The sequence below is a fragment of the Abramis brama genome (genome assembly GCF_963993115.1).
Source record: "Abramis brama genome assembly, chromosome: 2".
Lineage (NCBI taxonomy): Eukaryota > Metazoa > Chordata > Actinopteri > Cypriniformes > Leuciscidae > Abramis > Abramis brama.
The window spans coordinates 17,996,757-18,017,202 of record NC_139964.1 but is presented as its reverse complement, the minus strand read 5'-3'; the positions used below and the strand labels follow the sequence as shown (position 1 = coordinate 18,017,202).

General features: G+C 38.7%; 1 protein-coding gene across 1 annotated transcript; it reads left to right on the top strand.

Annotated features, from left to right (window-relative positions):
• Positions 1-4,704: 4,704 nt before the first annotated feature.
• Positions 4,705-9,913, top strand: LOC311069539 (B-cell receptor CD22-like; the record flags this gene model as incomplete). The annotated part of the gene is made up of 7 exons (XM_084092755.1): positions 4,705-4,945; positions 5,035-5,283; positions 5,371-5,613; positions 5,697-5,790; positions 5,897-5,942; positions 9,617-9,694; positions 9,782-9,913. 7 exons carry the CDS (start codon positions 4,705-4,707, stop codon positions 9,911-9,913), a joined length of 1,083 nt encoding a protein of 360 aa, XP_083948881.1.
• Positions 9,914-20,446: the final 10,533 nt, after the last annotated feature.

The window sequence follows — 20,446 nt, the reverse complement described above, 5'->3', positions numbered from 1 at the left end:
CATAAGCACTTTTTTCCACCGCAGTGCAATCGCCAACTTCATGTTGGAGCAAAAACAAAAGCTTCTGGACCTCCCCACTCACAAGCTCAAGACCGATGTTGTGACCCGTTGGAACAGCGGGTACGAAATGCTTGAACGTTTCCTGGAACAGCAACCAGCGATCTGTGCTGCTCTGTTGTCCTCTGAGGTCAGGAGGTCAGGCAGTGATATCTGCACCCTAAACGAAAATGACATTACAGATGCTGAGGATATAATGCTAGCACTTCGACCGATGTTAGTAGCCACAAAACTTGTTTCAGAGGAGAAGAATCCCACTTTGTCTATCATTGCTCCAGTGCAGGCAAAGCTGCTAAATGACACACGAGAGACAATGGGGGACAAACCAATTGTGAGGGACATCAAACAGGCAATAAGTCAAGATCTGCAGAAGAGATACAGCACTGTTGAAGAAAAAAACACCCTCCACACAGCATCTGTCCTGGATCCACGATTTAAGTCACTGCCTTTCCTGACCACAGATGACATCAGTGACATTTATTCCAGACTGGTTGTGGAGGCAGCCAGCCTTCAGGTAGGCTTTATTTAATTAACTACATTGTTTAAAGAGTTATTTTAAAATGTTAAAGTATTTAAAAATGCTATATTATTTATCTGATTTTTTACAACCAAGCCTATGTTCATCTGGTGATTATTCTCTATACTGGTTTTAGTGGTGGTTAGCATTATTTTCTTATATCTTTTTTAATGCAATTGTTTAAATAGTTATTTTAAAATGTCAAAGTATTTAAAAATGCTATATTATTTATCTGATTTTTTACAACCAAGCCTATGTTCATCTGGTGATTAATCTCTATACTGGTGGTTAGCATTATTTTCTTATATCTGTTTTAATGGAAAATCTTTTAACATATATCTAATGTTTCCCTACAGCCCACTATTAGGCAAGAAGAGACCAGCAGTGCCTCTGGAGAAATGGATGGACAGGAGCTTGAAGAGCCTAAACCTAAAAGAAGATCTGGGCTAGCTGATTTACTGGGAGAAACATTTTCTACCACAGCCCCACAAAGGTCACCATTTACCCAAGCTGAAGAGGAAGTGAAGAGATACCAGGAGGCTTCTCCACTGCCACTAGAAGAAAACCCCCTCAACTGGTGGAAAGCTCATGAGACAACGTATCCTTACCTAGCCAAACTCGCTAAAAGATACCTGAGCATTCCAGCCACTAGTGTGTCTGCTGAAAGGGTGTTCTCCACTGCAGGAGACATAGTATCGGCCCAGAGGAGCACTTTAACATCAGAGCATGTTGACCAACTCCTTTTTCTTAACAAAAATGCCAATATTCCCAAATGAGTTTTGGTTGATGACCTTGCAGCCAACAGGACTGGACTCTAGCAGTACACATTTTTTTTCTTTTTTTTTTTCAATTTGATTGAAGCTCTAAGTTACTCTTATTTATATAATTATTCTCATGTTTATGTTACTAAATTTTATTTACATTTTAATTTATGTGCTGAGAGCTCACCATTTATGTGAGAGGTCTCCTATTCAGAGAATAATTGTGTCCTGTCCTGTAATAAGGTCATGTCCTGAATGTTCAAGGACAAAGTTTTTGCACTACCCTCCTAAGTTTTTGCACTACCCTCCTAAGTTTTTGCACTACCCTCCTAAGTTTTTGCACTTCTGTTATTAATGTGTAAAAGATAATGTCAACATAATTAAATGTGACATTTGAAGTGAGTTGAGCAGTCTTTTTTTCCTCATTTTTTGTAATGCCTTCGAATAATATGGGAGACATGAATCGCAATATATCGCAGAATCGAATCGCAATACTTGCTGTATCGCAATATGTTAAAAATCGCAATAATATTGAATCGTGGGCCAAATATCGCAATACTATCGAATCGTCACATTTTTGCCAATTCCCACCCCTACAGAGAAGGTGCGGCAAGAGGCGGTGAGTTCCTCCTGCTCCCGTCCCTGAAGGATGCCTTGCTCCATCAGGACTTGGTGTATGTCTGTCTCCTCTGCTGAATCAATGTTGTGTTCAGTAGATTATGTCAGGGACATGAACAGAGGACTCAAATGCAGAGTGACCAAAGTTTATTAGAAAACTTCATGAAATCGGCATCAACGTGAAGTGACGTGCGTTGATAATATAAGGGAATGTATGGGAGCTCCAGTGCTGTCCTTATAACAACAGTGGACACACAGGCTATGGATACCTCCCGAGATGCAGTGCCCAACGGGAGAGAATGACCTGTTGAGAAACTCCTCGTCTAAGCGCCCAGGACTGGGCCGTTGTAGTAATGTGGTCTGTGAAACTTATGTGATCATCAATCACAACTCTAAGATTCCTGGCTGTCCTGGAAGGAGTTATGGTTGACAAACCTAGCTGTATAGAGAAGTTGTGATGGAGTTTTGGGTTGGCTGAGACCACAAGCAGTTTTTGTCTTAGCAAGGTTGAGTTGAAGGTGATGGTCCTTCATCCAGCAAGAAATGTCTGTCAGGCAGGCTGAGATGCGAGCAGCAACCTTTGGATCATCTGGGTGGAATGAGAGGTAGAGTTGTGTGAAATCAGCATAACAGTGATAGGAAAAGCCATGTTTCTGAATGACAGTGATGACATGGAGATGGAGAGGAGAAGTGGTCCAAGCACTGAGCCCTGAGGCACCCCGGTAGCTAGATGTTGTGACTTTGACATCTCACCCCTCCAATACACCCTGAAGAGGTATGACTTGAACCACTGGAGTGCAGTTCCTGAGATGCCCATCTTCATGAGGTTTGACAGGAGGATCTGGTGGTAAACTGTGTCAAAAGCAGCAGACAGATCCAGCAGGATGAGTACTGAGGATTTGGAGGATCCTCTCGCCAGTCTCAGAGCTTCAGACACAGCAGAGAATATAAGTGACAGGTGTTGATCGCGGCAATCAGCAAATCACAGCTTGTGATTTGCACACCGCGCTGCTAAGTCAGTGCTGATTGCCCTGGTCATGAGCAGCAGAACATGTCAGGACAAACACAGAGAAGAGGGGAAGCCCATGATGCACCCTGAACCGTGACAGTTTAATGTCCTAGACAAACTCTGTGGTCCCATTTAACCACTTGTTAGCAATCACATAAACACATAAAAGATTGTAAAAAATCACAAGAGGGTATTGCATGTGTATTGTATATGTATTTCATATCGTAGAAAAAAACATTAAAATATCGTGAGCTTGTGTTCACCACAGACCTTTTATCAAGCATTTTAACCAAAAACCCATTGACTTCAGGACGATGCACCCGGAAGTGCTTAAATGCCTACAAAAATACGTCATCCCTGCATTCTGCAGCTGTGTGTAAAAAACAGTGTTAACCACACTTCACACACTTTAAAGTCCTTCACTGTAAAGCTAAAAGTGCTTGTGTTAGTACAGTGCAGTCATTCGGTTGCTGTTGATCTGGTGAGCGACAACACGGTAAGACAAACACACTCATATTTAAATGAAAACTGATGATTATTTCTATAGATGAAGCTCATATATCACATGATTCCTGACATGAGGATTATCTTCTGTTCATCTAATGATCAGTTCATTTACACACTGATGTTGTGCATTAATAATCTTCAGATGTGCAAAGATCTTACTAACACTAAGAGCTGTTTAGGGTGATGAACATACACTATTTATGAGCATATAAGTGATGTTTAATGCTGTATTATAGATATATGTTATGCTGATGTCGGTCAGAATGGCTCCTCCTCTTCCTCTGATATTTCTGCTCATGATTCACGGTGAGTTAATGTTACATTACTTATTTTATTTTTATTTTCAAAGACCACATAATGAGTGTTTAATGAGCAGTTTTCTGTGGTATGTTGATGTATTTCCTTTTGAAGCATGAAGTTTGGGTGAGGCATGTCAATGGGCTTGTCTATTTTATAAATATCCAGTAGTTTTTAGTTATATCACAGTCTTAGACATGAATTGCTAATTTGCTACTTGCTAGTCATTGTCCGGTGGTTTAGGGGAGGGACTTTCTCATTTTTTGGTTCATTTTCTCAGAAGACATTGTGGAGATATGATAGGAGTGGCCAATCCTGTTCCTGGAGATCTACCTTCCTGCAAAGTTCAGCTTCAACCCTGATCAAACACAACTAAACCAGCTAATGAAGATCTGCAGAAGCACGTGATCATTGCAGACACGTGTGTGTGATCAGGGTTGGATCTGAACTTTGCAGGAAGGTAGATCTCCAGGAACAGGATTTGGCTCCCTTGAGGAAGAGGTTTGTGTGTCAAATGACTTTGTCAGCATATAGACATTTTCTTAGACTTAATTGGCATATTTTTTTATTATTTTAGAGGGCAGCATGTTGTTCATGGCTGATTTATTTGCTCTGGTTTCACTTCTGTTTATTTCTGCAACATCCTCTGTCAAAACCAATAAAGAAATTCACACTTAGATTATTTATCACTCACAAGATTCTGAGAAGATTCATTTATAATATTCCCTGTAATGAGTCACTATTTACAAGTAGTCTAAAGTTTTTGTGATCCGTTGGAATTGATAAAACAACATTTTCATCAGTATGAATTCTGTGTTTCAGGGGTTTCTAGTGATGGTTGGAGTGTGAGTTACAGTCCTTCACACATCTGTGCACTAAAGGACTCAACAGTGATAATGAGATGCACTTATACATACCCTTCTACTGGATATATGATCATGAAAGTGTTCTGGAGCCAAACAAAAGATAAAAAGAAAGATGAAGAGTTTCCAGATCTGTCTGAGGACCCTGAATACAGTCAGAGGCTTCAGTATCTGGGAGATAAACAGCAGAACTGCACCGTCAGACTGAGTCATGTGACACTGAAGGATGAACACATCTACTATTTCAGATTCATCACTGATAAAGAAAAATGGATTGGTAAATCTGGAGTGAATCTTACGGTCACAGATAATTTTGGTAAGGTTTATCTCTTCTTCTGTGCATTATGTTGAATAATAATCAGTGTATGACAGCAGCACTAGATATAATGTGTGTGTTGTGTTCAGATCTTCAGGTGGAGTCTCCTGAGAGAGTGACAGAGGGAGATTCAGTCACTCTGAGATGTAAAAGCAGCTGCGCTCTGACTGACAGAGCAACATTCATCTGGTACAGAAACTCACAGCCATTAACTGAGAGAAGAGACAGAAACAATGAACTCCTGCTGCAGTCAGTCAGAAGAGAGGATTCAGGCAGATATAGCTGTGCTGTAGACGGACACACTCACATCTCTCCTGCTGTTCAGATCAATGTCATGTGTGAGTACAGATTCATTTATTCTTTTTAAGATTAGGAGATCGTGTTTGAATTAGATGATTTAAGGTTTTACTTTTTGTACTTTTTAGACCCACCGAGGAACGTCTCAGTGTCCATCAGTCCATCTGGTGTAATAGTGGAGGGAGATTCAGTGACTCTGAACTGCATCAGTGACTCAAACCCTCCTGCTCTGAACTTCAGCTGGTTTAAGGAGAATGAACCCTCAGCTGTTGGATCTGGACAGAGTTTCAGTGCACTACAGAGTGGACGCTTCTACTGTCAGGCTCATAATCAACATGGATCTCAGAGATCAGACGCTGTAACTGTCACAGGTGAAGCTTTTATTAACACACTCCTGTATCTTCACATCATTCATCAGTTTGGAGAGTTAATCATGATGATCTTCCTCTTTCAGTTCATCATGTTGCTGGTAGGAATGTGATTGTGATCACAGCGGCATCTGGAGGATTATTCATCATCATCATCATCATCATCATACTATTTATAATGTAAATTAAATAATAAAGAATATAAGTATAATTTACTTAAAAACGAATGCAGAAGGATATGTTGTTTTTATCTGTATACAAATTATATGTTTCCTTTTTTTGACAGTACGAGAAAAATAATGAACAGACAATCTGCAATACACAAGTGTGAGGTGAGCTGATCAAAGAACTACAGAATAAATTCAATATATGTAAGGAATAATTGACGACAGGCCGTTGAATTATTAGAAAAATAATGCACACCCGAGGTGGTAATGCGGTCACGACGCGAAGCGGAGTGGCCGTTACACCTCGGTGTGCATTATTTTTCTAATAATTCAACGGCCTGAAGTCAATTATTCCGCTTATACTACAGTTACCACACCTCGAAACATTGTTCAGATTATGTATTTCAAGACGTTTGTAAAGTTTTTGTCATTAAAACGCTCTTGTATGTAGGACTAATTTCTTACGCATCTAATCCAATGCCTCCGTTGCTAATTCCAAAACGTCATTTTAGAGTTAGTAACGGAGGTTTGAGCCACTGATAGCGGACTAATGCTGGGACACACGACTAGCTGACACAATCTCTGACTGTTTTCATCGCAGCATATTTTAAACACCGACTTTGAACACAGACTGAACGCGCTGAACACGCGTTTGGGCATGATCAGTCATAAGTATCAAATTACATTCATAACCGGCCTTAAAGTGTGTCCCCGGCTTTATGCAGTTATTAATGCAGTTATTAGAGAGAGATGTTGCAATAATGAGACAGAAAAGCATGTGCGTCGTCAATATTATTATTTATTTATTAATTTAGTTCGTTTTAATTAATTCGTTCATTCTTTTTTTTTTTCATTGACAGACAGTAGACTAGCCAAATAAATGAAACACAAAGCTATTAACAAGTGGGCCTATCAATACTTATTTATTTGTTATTATCTGCAATAAAAATCCGTACTGCAGGATTATCCATTTATTTAGCCTATATTCAGTTTAATTTTCTATTGATTATAATATAGATAGGACTATATACTTTATTTATTAAAATTAAACTGCATGTTTCTATTAATTGTGAAGCTAGACATTGAAAATTGCAGATCAAGCGCATGGGGCTAAATGCTTTTTCTTGTTATGAATTGTATCCTATTTTCCGTTATTACAGTTAACTACGCGAAGTGATATGGAACTGTAATGCGGTCAAGACCTGCCTGGAACTACTTTAGCCGTGCGTTTCCCTGAAAATAATGCACACCTTAGAACGTTCGTCAACCAATCAGATTCAAGCATTCAACGGCCCTGTAGTATAAATATATATATATATATATACAGTAGGGCTGTCACGATGTTAGATTTTTCACACCACGGTTATTGTGGCCAAAAGATTTCACGATATCGATATATCGCGATATCTATAGAATCTATGGGGCGGGGGTAGTAGTTATCAGTCAAATTAATTTTTACTTTGTTTATATAGTTTTTCTTTTTTACCCAACAAACATAAGGATACTGATAAACACAAGGCACATGCATTTTTACTTCTTGCGTACTCAATCTATGGCAAATTTTTGTGAAGGAAGACAAGCATGTGAAGTTTATCTGGTTTTAAACTGAAGCCAAACACTGTCTGAAGGTTTCCTGAAGAACTGAAAAGCTCTTAAACCTATTGCCAATAAAGTCCTGCAGATAGCAGATTTGAACAAAAAAAAAAATCAAGTGCAAATACAAAAATAAGATGAGTAAAGAAAACAGGGTCCTTAATTTTAATAATCACCCTTTATTAAATATATGAACACAGAAACCCCCTGTTAACAGTTAATGTCACGTTTCCCATTCCATGACTAAAATAATAGCCGCGTCGCGTCTATGACAACTCGAGGTATCGCACACCGGAGGCGCACTTTCTCAGTTTATGGCCAGCAATATCATTATGTTTAAGGACATTATGGAATTGAGATAATGTCTGTACTAGGCATGTGCCGGGGGGGGGGGGGGGGGGGGGTAAAAAAATAAATAAAACTTGCATCACAAGGTGTAATTGTGATTGTCAAAACATTTGGTAACTAAACTGAATTTTATTAAGTTTAGTGACAATGTTACAATGACTGGTAGGCTACTGTTTGCGTAACACAAATTTAACGATTTCAATTCAATACTTGGGATTTAATTTAAATCTCGATTCAATATTGACTAATTTTGGATAAATATTAGGAAGGCTACAGTAGATAGCCCACATGTTGTTTTTTTCTCATGAAAAAAAAATCTCACATAATGCTATGTAACCATATAGAGCCCTATCAGCTGGTATTGTTAAAGGTTACAAATAACTAATTAAATCAAATATAATGTGGTTTTCATTATAATAACAATTATGTAATGACACAAGTAAAAATATAATAAATATGTAAAAAAGTGCAGTTCACATATTCAGCAAAATACTCCTCTTTATCTATTTGTTTTAGTCATCTAACATGCTGCTGGTCATTAAATGGTTTAAATGTAACGTTCTGTGACACAATTGTTCTCCTGTTTCATATCAAAAGTAACCTGCTCTGTCTTGTTTGACGGTCTTCGTGTCCTCTTTGCTCCGCGATTTTTCTCTGCGTGAGAAAACGGATATGTGGCGTGAGCGTGTGAAGAGTCTCGCGCTGAATGCGTCGAGTTGGCAGCTCTGCTTTTAGAAGTGGGATGGATCCGGATAGATCGGCGGCGGCGTTCCTCCTTCCACCATGCTGCTTCTCCATGTGAGGACTGTTTACATTAGACTAGAAGTGCGCACCGGCCGCATGCTTATACACGTGGCGATTGTTTCCATCAGAGTGCGCACGTGTTTCGCGCAGCATATACGCAGTGTTTGTTTAAGCGGTTGATGGAAAATAAGCTATAATGCGCGTTCTAAAAATCTAAATTCGGATCTATTATTTTTCACGGTATTTTGAAGTGCCCGCGATAACAATATCGTGCATATTCATTACCGCGATTTATCGCATTACCGAATACCGGCACATGTCTAGTCTGTACTATGTTATGATTATACTGTACAATTAAATACAATAGTTGCTGAGTCTGTCATCTGAACACTTTACCTCAGAGCGTCCGTTAACTGAATGCATTGAGAATATCACCTGAAAATCCGATAACATCAGCAATTTTCATTCAAGCAGCTGATTTCTATAAATAAATGTAAAATTAAATGTATATTGCAGCACAGGGTGAAATCATTTAGGATGATTTGAGACAAATATAATGTAAATATAATGTAAATTTAATATAAAACGATGTAAATGGCGCTCTGTGTCGCGGCAGGATTTTGAACAAGGTCCTGAGCCGTTGCTGGGCACCGCCGGTGTGTGTGTACACCATAGACTGTAAAAGGTGTACCCTCATACAGAATGTGTTCTAATTTTAAATACGTGGCGCTTCTCGTCCGGTGTGCGACTATCTTTAATGTGCTGTTTTCTTTGATGAAGTCGAAGAACTCTTTTCTTATTACTGGCGAGCTTACTTTTTTTGGTTGTGGACAGAGTGTTTCACTCTAGCTGCGCGAGCGCGGACGAGCGCTGCGTCGTCTTCTTATTTGACAGGTGTTCGCGGGTGCAATACTGCCACTTGAGAGGTCAACCAGGTACTGGCGCTGTAGTATTTGTGTGTCATGTTATCATAAGAATCCTATTCATTTTAAACATTGTGGTTATTATCGCCAATACCGGTATATTGTCACACTCTAAATTAACACGATGTCGATATTTCATGCTTTGAATATCACGATTATCGTCAACACCGGTATATTGCGACACCCCTTATATACAGTGTATATAATATATTTCTCTCTGTTTCCCTATAGGACGATGATCCCAGTACAGGCTTATATGCAGCTCTTGACCTCAAGTCCAGATCATCTGACCTCTACGACACACTCACAGTAAATTAAACATCAAAAACTACAAGTGCAAAAGAGTTTGTTCATTTAAAACTCGGGTAATAAATAATCAATGTGTTTTTCCCATAGACTGTCCATCCCAGACCTGATGTTCACCAGTCAGACTCTTCTGAATATGAGAATCTGACCATAAGCAGGAGATCCTTGGGTCATCTTCATATCACCAATGAAGAAGAAAATGTCCTCAGGAGTAGTCAATAGATTCAAGTCAGTGTAATATGTGTTGTGCTCTGTTTCTCTCCCTCACTCTCTCTCACTCAGGTTAATTACATAATTAATAAAGTAAACCTAACTCAGAAATTGGGCTCTATATGAGTTCAGTGATTCAGGTCAAATGATTGTGAAATAATGATTATGTTAAAACATAACCAACACCATCAGATCACCTTTTCTATTTGTTCATCTGGCTGTTATAACTCAGGTACAGCAGCCAAACAAAATCTAAAGTTAATGGTTTAAGGATCAAGAGCCCAACTAATACAAACACTGATCATCATAATGGTGACTTAAAATTACAGTTTTCTCCTTCAGCGATTCTGCTTGTTAACATCAGCTGTCTTCAATGTAGGCAATAAAAAATAAAGAGTTCTTAATTGATCTTTGATGTCGGTCTGTTATTCAGATATTTTTGTTTTAAAAAAACATTTTTTGTAAATTTTACTCATTTTAAATGGTTAACTTTTAAGGAATTAATTTGATTAATTATTACTCAATTCTAATTTGTTACATTTAATTACTAATATTGCTGGTAATCTGTTGCCACAATTTTATTGAATAGATATAGCATATTAATTTTTACAGTGTACAATCAAATCATTGTGAGCATGCCTGAGACTGAGCAGAGGAGTATAAATGGTGCACTCAGAAAAGCCTGTGCTGAGCAACACTTCTCCCCAGGCTTAGGCCAGCGACACATTGCATGGCGTGTGCGTCGCGTTTCTGCTGCATGTCATTTCTCCTGCGTGTCAGCTGGTGTGGCGTTTTCTATGTCTTTGCACACCAGAGACGTGTCTGATGCGGCGCTGCTGCTGCTAGGTGACATATGACTAGCCTCATTGGTGATATATTCGACATGGGGGGAGAGTTGTGGAAGCCTATACGTCATGTTAAACATAAATACATAGCCTACTGATACAGCAACGACAACGTCGGCAGTATTGACGGCAAAATAGGCTACAGAATTTTTCGTTCTGTATTGACAGGTGCAATATTATTTTTTTTATTTTTATTTTTTTTAAATTACAATATCTGCATTTATGTCAAAACCTAGAGACTCTCAAACATCAAAATGTCATTTATTAATATGTGTTCATGTCAAAATGACATAAACAACTTTTCCTATTTTATTTTGCCTGGAAACGCTTCCAACACGCTTGCATGTCGCGTGAAAAATAGGCGTCGGTTCTATTTCTAGCAAGCACTCGTTTTCGGCGTGGCTCCAGCTCCGCAAGCTCTAACCTGTTAAAATGAGAGCCGAAATAAAAACTGACACGCCACGCAGCCAGTGTGTAGCCAGCCTTAAGGTGATGATACACAGGGCAACTTTTTGAGCAATGTTGCCCAGCGATTGTTGCTTGGGCACTTTCCTACTGAAAATGGGCAATACATTTCTATCTGGATAATTTAGATCGATCGTGGGCCCTGTGTCTCATCTGGTTGCCCGATGATGGCAACATTGCCCAGCAACATTGCCCAAAAGTTGCCCTGTGTATCATCACCTTTAGACTGTAAAGCGTGTGTACGTGCGCGTGTGAGTGAGTGAGAACCGGTGCTTATCTTTGAGTTAGGAGTGGAGCCTATGCTCATTTGTTGTGTGCCAACAACAGTTACTTAGCTTACATTCTAGTGTTGACTTTTTACCTGTGGGTAATTAAAAGGTATTGTATAACTTAGTATTAGCTCTGTTCACTTGTTTATGATTATCTGGGAAATGTAGGGAGAGAATACCTTTTAATTTTGTACTGGCTCCACCTCCATCGCTCGTCGCCTAGGCCTCCAGAACCTGCTACTCCGCTCAGCGCCATCGGCTCTCGATCTGCCCCTAGGGATCCATTGGCCTCGACGACATCGGTCGTTCCCCAGATATCGTAAGCCACCATTTTGGCTCCTCCCTCCTTCGACTCCGCCATAGGCTGTCGGCACTCAAGAAAGATAAATTACTGAGATTTACAATGCACATTAGCTTATCTTTTATTATTAATTGTAAAATTCGGTGCAAATTTCCCGTGGCGTCTGTCATTGCTATGCAACCATGCACTGACAACGACAAAGAAGTTTTAGTAGCTATATTTCCACCGAAAAACGCTTGCTGTAGCTCTGCTACAGGATTTATTTACAGAGAAGAGAAAAACACCTGTAGTATTTGGGTGCACCCCCATCCTTCATGTTGACTGAGCTTTCAATGCTGTTACAGAAAGGGTGAAGCTGATTGGTTGGTTCTTGTCACATGAAAACCGCTACTGGCCAACCATCATCGCCACCAGGGGATCGTCATCCTGCCATCACCATCCTTTAGTGTCGTCTGCTTCTCACCATCCCCTCACCATCACCTCGTCCTCCTCCATAGTAAAAGTGGGGCATATGCCACCATTGTGTTCATTATCTAGTTTCATTATCTAACTTCCGACCTGCTCATTTGCATAACAACAGTGCCTGGTGGCTCGAGAACGCAAACCTTGAAATAGTTTCCAAGGTTCAAGCATTGAATAGCTGTGAATAAAAAAAGTTATCTCTGCGTAAACTTCAAAAACGCAAATCTGTGAAAATGTTGACGGCGTGCACATGCGTATTACGTGTTTAGTCTATAGGTATGTGTGTTTGAATATATATATATATGTGTGTGTGTGCAGGCGTGTAGTCTTTCTTTACAAATTGACCTCAACAAATGACTTGTCTGGCCTTAAAAATGTTTAATACAAAAGTTTTTTATCATTTCTGCGTATCCATATGATTATTTTGACAATGTTTTATCTGTACAGAGGTAATGTGAAGGGAAGGAGGCCTTCAAAGGAGAGAGACTAGTTGACACTTCAGGACTGCGTTGTCGTAGAGTCCAGGCGGACTGTGTGAACTCGACACACGTTTTGTTCTCTCCTCTCCTCTCACTACAGAGGAAACTGCATGGCCACATTTAGAGTTTCACTAGAAGTGACACAATATGTCACTGTGATAATGAAAAGCATAGAAGATATATTATAAATATTAATCTCATAATCTCATATTATAAAAACCTTTAGACATGAGGATGAAACTTCCGTATTCTATTACTCTGTTAATTATTACTGAAAAGTTCTTAGTGTTTGTTTTATTACCAAATTGCTATTGATTAGACAAGATTTATCAAATACACAATCAAATATTTTCTTGGTTCTTTAGTATGCGGACATCATCAGTCTTTTAAGCAATAAACAAGTAGTTAAAAATATAAATTTGCTAAAATGAACCTAATTAAACTGTTCCTTGCACATACTGTAGCTCCTCTGGAAGCTTCCTCACTCCACGTTCCTCACAGTGCATTAAATATGCACATACGTTTGAAAACATTATAATGACTGAGTTTCACCAGTTTAACTTTTATCACTTTAGTCTAATGTTGTCTCTGATGTTGCGATGTTTAAACTTTGCTTCTGCTATCAGCACTGGTTGAAGTGTCATATCCTGTGTTAAATATAACGTGTTGACCACATAAAAACCCAACGCTGGTTTTACTCAGTTCATTTGTCACTGGTCATGAGTGTTGGTGAAACGGGTAAGAGCATCATTTACTAATCGATCTTTAGATTCAAAAGTGCATGTGTTAATGCAGTCAGTCATTTGGTTGCTGTTGATCTGATGAGCTTCAACACCATTCGTAATTAAATGAAAACTGATGATTATTTCTATAGATGAAGCTCATATAACACATGATTCCTGACATGAGAAATATCTTCTGTTCATCTAATGATCAGTTCATTTACACACACTGATGTTGTGCATTAATAATCCTCAGATGTGCAAAGATCTTACTAACACTAAGAGCTGTTTAGGGTGATGAACATACACTGTTTATGAGCATATAAGTGATGTTTAATGCTGTATTATAGATATATGTTATGCTGATGTGGGTCAGAATGGCTCCTCCTCTTCCTCTGATCTTCTTTCTGCTCATGATTCACGGTGAGTCTCTCTTACATTTCAACTTCTGAGGCGCTAAAGCAACTAGTTGCTGCTCGATTTTTCCTTTTATTCTGATGTTTATAGTGAAGGTTTTTTTTTTCATGATTAATGAGCAGTTTTCTGTGGTATGTTGACGTATTTACTTTTGAAGCATGAGGTTTGAGAGGCATGTCAATGGGCTTTGGGTCTATTTTATAAATATCCAGTAGTTTTTGGATGCGTCACAGTCTTGAACATGAGTTGCTAATTTGCTACTTGCTAGTCAGTGTCAGGTGGTTCAGGGGAGGGACTTTCTCACTCATCAGAGCATTTGATTGGACAAGCATCTGTCTATCGCCAGATCATGATTATTTTTGGCTCGTTTTCTCAGAAGACAATGTGGAGATATTGTTGAGGTTTATGTGTCAAAGGATTTTATTAGCAGAAGATCTCAGAGCTGATAGACATGAACTAAAAGCCATAAAACTCACATGTTAATATCAGTTTTTAAATCATCAGTGATTATAATGTCTTTGATTATTTGATAGTGCAGCATGACTTCCTTTGCTATGGTTTCACACAAACTCTGTGAGTTTATTTCTGCATCATCCTCCATCAAAGCTGATGAAGTAATTCACACTGAGATCAATTTATTTTTATCTCTCAGTCAAAAGATCCTGAGAAGATTAGCTTAAAATATTTACGGTATGACAAGGCGCTGTTTTCAAGTAGAAAGAAATCCCATAATGTATGTTATGTTTCCTGAGTTTTTATTCATTTCAATTCACATTTATTTGTAAAGCGCTTTTCATAATACACTTTGTTTCAAGGCAGCTTTACAGAAAATGCATGTGTCTACATTACAGCTCAGAGTAATCTGTTAACAGAGCCGACTATGTCAAAGCAATGTTACATTTTTAAGAAATGTACAGTTCTAAGATAATACAAATCATGCAGTTAACAAAACTATGCATTAATTTATGCAAAAACAATGAGTATGTTAAAGCAATGATTACATTGTGGCATGACGAGGAGTTACTAAGGATCTAAGGTAATGACTACGCCACCTGGGAATTCTCTACCCAGGAAAACCAACCTAATAAATAGGCTGCACAGATTTATTCCCGTAATAGGATAAGAGACGTGGATGAATAAATTACTTTTTTTTTATTAAAGGACACAAAATAAATAATTCAAGACAAAGACAATACAAGGAAAATGTTTAAAATACTACAGCGCTCAATAGCACAAACCTCACAACATCAACACAAAATAAATACACTTAGTCAAAAGAACACTCAAAAATAAGACAACAGGACTGAGTGAAACCAGCAGGGGGGGACTCAATGAGCACCACAACACTCAGTAAGTAGCACTAGAGATGCAAAAGAAAAACCAGAGCAATAACCACATCAGTATCACCTTCACACCGGTGCACATCCACAGCACAGCACAAGATAATCCACAAGGCAAGCCCCGCCCCTTTTTGCTCTTGGACACTCAACCCCTAATGACATCAAATGACATAACACGTACGTAGAATAATTAAATACAATTCATAGACACAAATACAAAAATTAGCTAAACAAACATTTGAAAGAAAAATACAATTACCATACAAAATACAACACTCCTTGTAAACACACACACACACACACAGCACATGGCCTACACAAGCACATGCACAAACACGCAAACACAAACAAACACGCTAAAACTGCAGGGCAGCAATATTCCTCCTGTCAACCTGCATACGCCAGTAAAGCACTAACAGTTTCTTGTTCGGCCGCAGCCGGAGTTGAATGAAATTGACGCGAATCCCTTCATTTTAATATCTAGTTGAGACAGCAGCAAAACAGCAGCGCTCCGTAATCGAGCGAACGTCGGGTAACCCCAGCAACGGAATCCTCCCCGCTATTCGGCAGAATACGCTGCACTTCTGAAACGACAACTTTAATTAATTAAAAGGACATATCAGAGCATGATGCACATATACAAATAACCTGCATACTTGGGGTGCGAGGAATCCCAGTCACGGCAGTCCGAAGTGCCCATAAATCAACGTGCACGCTGTAACATGAAACACAAGGCATTTCAATTTACCCACTGCCCTATAAGGGAAGGATAGACGCTACAAACAACCGCGTTCCTACCTGTGAAGAGGCTGCAGACACATCAACCATGGGAAACAGTACTCGTTCTCCTATATGCTATGGGACCACACAAACAATTTTCCTGCATGCCTCTTCACAGCATGCAGAACCGGAAAAGCAAGGAAGAAGCTCCGTGACGTGACTCAATACAGGGCAGGTATATATGCTCCGCCTTTAGCTGTGATATAGGCTTAATAAATAGACCTGAAGCAACCAATAGTAGCCTGAAGCCAAACATCTATACTGCCACACGTTGTTATCATAATGATTACAAAATGGGGAATTTGGCAGTTGTGTGTGTTGATTCAGAGTTGGCGTCATCTGAAGTCCTTGCAGGAGTTGGCGGCGTCATCTCTTCACAGATGTTGGGTCATCTAATATCTGTGTAAGGCCTGGGACACAATCTTAACTCAATCTTAATCTTGTCTGTGGGAGACCACAGACATTTTAGCATTGTAATCCTCCGGATGCACATACTAGAAGATTCGTCTGGACGGTGATACCACACACCTCTCGACTGTAGTAACATTTTCACCGTGAGACGAGGTCTCATCTCAAGGACACTTGTGAGATCAAATGTGACTTGAGAAGAAAAACAAATGGAGGACGATCAATGCATCAGCTGGTACTCCTGGCGTGAGTTTTGTTTTATGGGAAGAAAAACAAAGGAGAAAAAAAGGATATGGGTGATCTTCTTCCCAGCTAACAGAATTTTGTTATAAGAACGTTCTCCAAATATTCAGTGTTGGTTCTGGGAACATAAAAAATGTCCAGTTTACTTGACATTAGAGGAACGTTTTTTTAAAAGGTATAATGTTCCTCAAACCTTCTTTTAACTTAATTTTGATTTAAAATTCAATATTATAGGAACGTTCCCAGGTTGCTCAGGGCAGGAAAGTTTTGTTCACTTCAAGTTCAAGTGCGGATCAATGTTGTTAATGGATGTCTGGAGCAGCCAGTCTATTGTCAGACCACACGCTCCCGTCCAAAATACACCAGAGTTACCGACCGCTACTGTCTTTCATTGGGAAATTTAATCTTGTGTTGCACGAAATTAGGTTCGGACTTCTAAACTGCAGTGCAAGGTTATGAGGTGTGTAACAGATGTACAGTGTGTGTTCACAGATGAGGTGGTCTTTAAGATGTGTTTTTAAATAGTACCAACACAGGAAGTGGTTTTTATTAGTTCAGACACAGATAAATCTAGATTTCATTCTCACTCTGAAACTCTGTATGCTTATACTACTGCATGATTGAACACATATTGCATACACTGTTAACCCTTGCTGTAAAATTCTGACAATATCATACCATTTTCCATTAAAACAGTAATATACCGTAGAAAATAAAACTAGCCTACAGGAATATACTGTGAATTAACAGTGCTCAAAATCGACACTCAGAGGCTGTTTTCCAAATCACACCCTATACCCTCATTCACTATTCCCTACATTAGTTCACTAATATAGTCCACTTGAATGAAAAGAAGTGAGTGAATTGAGACACTGATGAACACCTGATAAGCAGAATCACTGAAGGACAGAGAATCAAGAACAGAAAAAAGAGAAACAGAAGAACTACAACTGACTTCCAGCAACACTGAGTGTGAAACCAGTTTACAAACCAGTTTACGATTATTTCTTTCATACATGTACAAAAGTTCTTGTTGAGAATTAACAGAGATTTAGTTATTAATAAAATTTGTTGTCACCATGATGGAGATCAGTATTTGCTTTAGTTGGTCTCTTGTCCCTGGACTTCTTACCATTCATCTCTCTCTGGCTGCTGTAACAGTGAGTTTATAAAACACATTTGTTATGGCAAGAAAGAGTCAAGAGAAAGATGATCAGGTGTTTTTATTTTTTAGTGATGATGTCACAATCATCCTGGACATGCCTGATTTTCAGATTTTTCCTGTATATAGTCATTGAAATTATAGTTATCTCATGTTTAGCATATATCTGTGAATCTACTAAATGAAATCAATATTTCTGTTATCAGGTCTTCTGAAGAATATTGTAATCATATAGTGCATTCAATTTTATTTTACTCCTGCTTGACTCAGACACACACAGACATCAACAATCAGCATATGAATCTCAACAATGGTGAAAAGTTTCATGTCGCAATGCATGCTGGGTTCCAGGATAATATAAAACTCCCAGCATGCACTGCTGCATGAATAATAATAATAAAGAAATATTGCCACCATTGTTGAGATGTAACACTTTTGATTGAGGATTAAACTCTGAATAAATGAGAATGAATTCCTTAGTGAATGAACAGGCAATATGATGATTTTGTCATCATAATCATTATAACTGCGGTCATTCATAAACTGTGTGTGCACAAGTGTGACTTGCAAAAACACAGCTCAAGCAGCAAAAGGAAAACTACTGTTTTAGCATCAGCAACCCAACTAAAGCAAGCACTGATCTCTATAATGGTAACTTCAAACCAAACATTTTCAATTAAACATCTCAATAACATCTTCTGTAGATGTATGACAGAAATAAAGTCATACGGGTTAATAATAAGTGTAATAATGTGTAATGGCTGGAAGTCAGTCGTAGTTATTGTGTTTCTCTATTTTCTGTTCTTGTGTTTCTCTTTTCTTCAGTGATTCTGCTTACAATCACTTACATATTCCCTTAATTATCTCACTGCATCGTTACTTTTTACTCGTAGTGTGGATTTCCCTGAGGGATTGAAAGGGTTAACTGTGTAAGATAAAAAAGACACACCCACAAAATGTTTTTTAACAGTAATAAACTGTAAGTTATAAAACAGGTTTATACTGGCAACACTGTTGCCAGTAGTTTACTGTAAAATTTATTTTTTGGGTCACCGTTGTGCAGAAGAGTAGAGCCTGTGCTTCAGTCCAGGAGAAGAGCTACAAACATTGATGATATGCTGCATGTTGCTTTATTTAACAGACAGTGACTGTGTAGTTGCTGAGCCAGTGGAAATCTTTTTATGTACAATAGTTTTTTAGTGGTCTCAAATAAAAGAAGTTCACAGTAATACTTTACTCACATTATTAATGCATTATACATTTTAGTTAATACATTTAAATGACAGTTGGTCAATTTAAGGCAGTCGGTTTCTGCAAGTGTTATTAGTTAACTATAATTTAGTGCATTTTTACAGAAACAAACTAGATTACAGTAAAGAACTGTATAATTAACAGTATTTTACTGGCAACAGTGTTGCCAGTATTTTACTGTAAAAAAAACCGGTAAGGTCTAACAGTGTATTCAACCTCATATATTCAAAGCATTGTGGAATTTTCCCAGTGATCAAGTTAGCATCTACAACGTCCAACAAGAGGAATCAGTGATCACCTAAACTGATCAAACACCCTTAAACAGGCCAAACTGGACCTGTGTTGATGACCATAAACTGGAAGTGAAAGATCATTTACGTAGCTCATTTTCTCATGGGCGGGTCAAATTCTTTTTGCGGGCAAAGAAGAGAAAGGGGAGGTAACCTTTCCCCTTATGACGACATATGGGGAAGATTTCTAGATTCACCCGTCAGAGCTTTCATTTTCTCAAAAATACCCAGGGCTTGGTTTACATCCATCAAAACGTCTAGCCACTGGGGGACCATAGGCAGGCTAGGGAATCTCATATTAAGGTTAAAAAACCTCATAAAGTGAAATTTTCATGCAGTGGGACTTTTAATTTCAACAAAACCAGTTATTGTAGATGTTACCACATGAAGTACATGTTCTAAGTTGAACTGACAAAAACATTTTTTTAAGTGTTGTTTGTGATTTTTGTGTAGACTATTTAACAAGAAACATTCAAGAACAGTGTGATGAAGACTCCACTTGACAAACAGAGAGAAAACACAAATTATGCATAGATATTATGTTGTGTTCGTAATATCTATGCATTCAATATTTAAATTTCAATTATTTGTGTGTGTGTGTGTGTGTTATAGAAGTGGTTTCATATCACACTGAATAAAAACTTGTAGTCCAACCTAAAAACTCCCTGCAGACTCATATTACTGTGTTTGTGTATTGTACATTCAAAAGCTGGGACAGAGATGGGTCTTGTGCATTTTGCCCACTTGGGTCCCACCTAGTACCAAGTGCAATCCTACATGAAATCCATCTGGGCAATTAACATGGGGCCTTTATGGAACCCGCGGACAATCCTACATGGGGCCCATTTTTCAGCCCATTTCAGACCCATATGGGCCCCACATACAAATGTTGGCTGGGATGGTATCAGCTTCAAAAGCCAACAAGAGGAATCTGTGAGCACTCAAATAAACTCAAACACACTTAAACAGGCCAAACTGGACCTTTGTATTGATGATGCAGGAAACAGCACAAAGTGCCTGAATCTGATGTTTCTGTTCCTCTCTGATCACTTCAGTCTGATAAACCTGCTCTCTGCCGCCCCTGCTGGACTGGAGCAAATATAGCCATAGT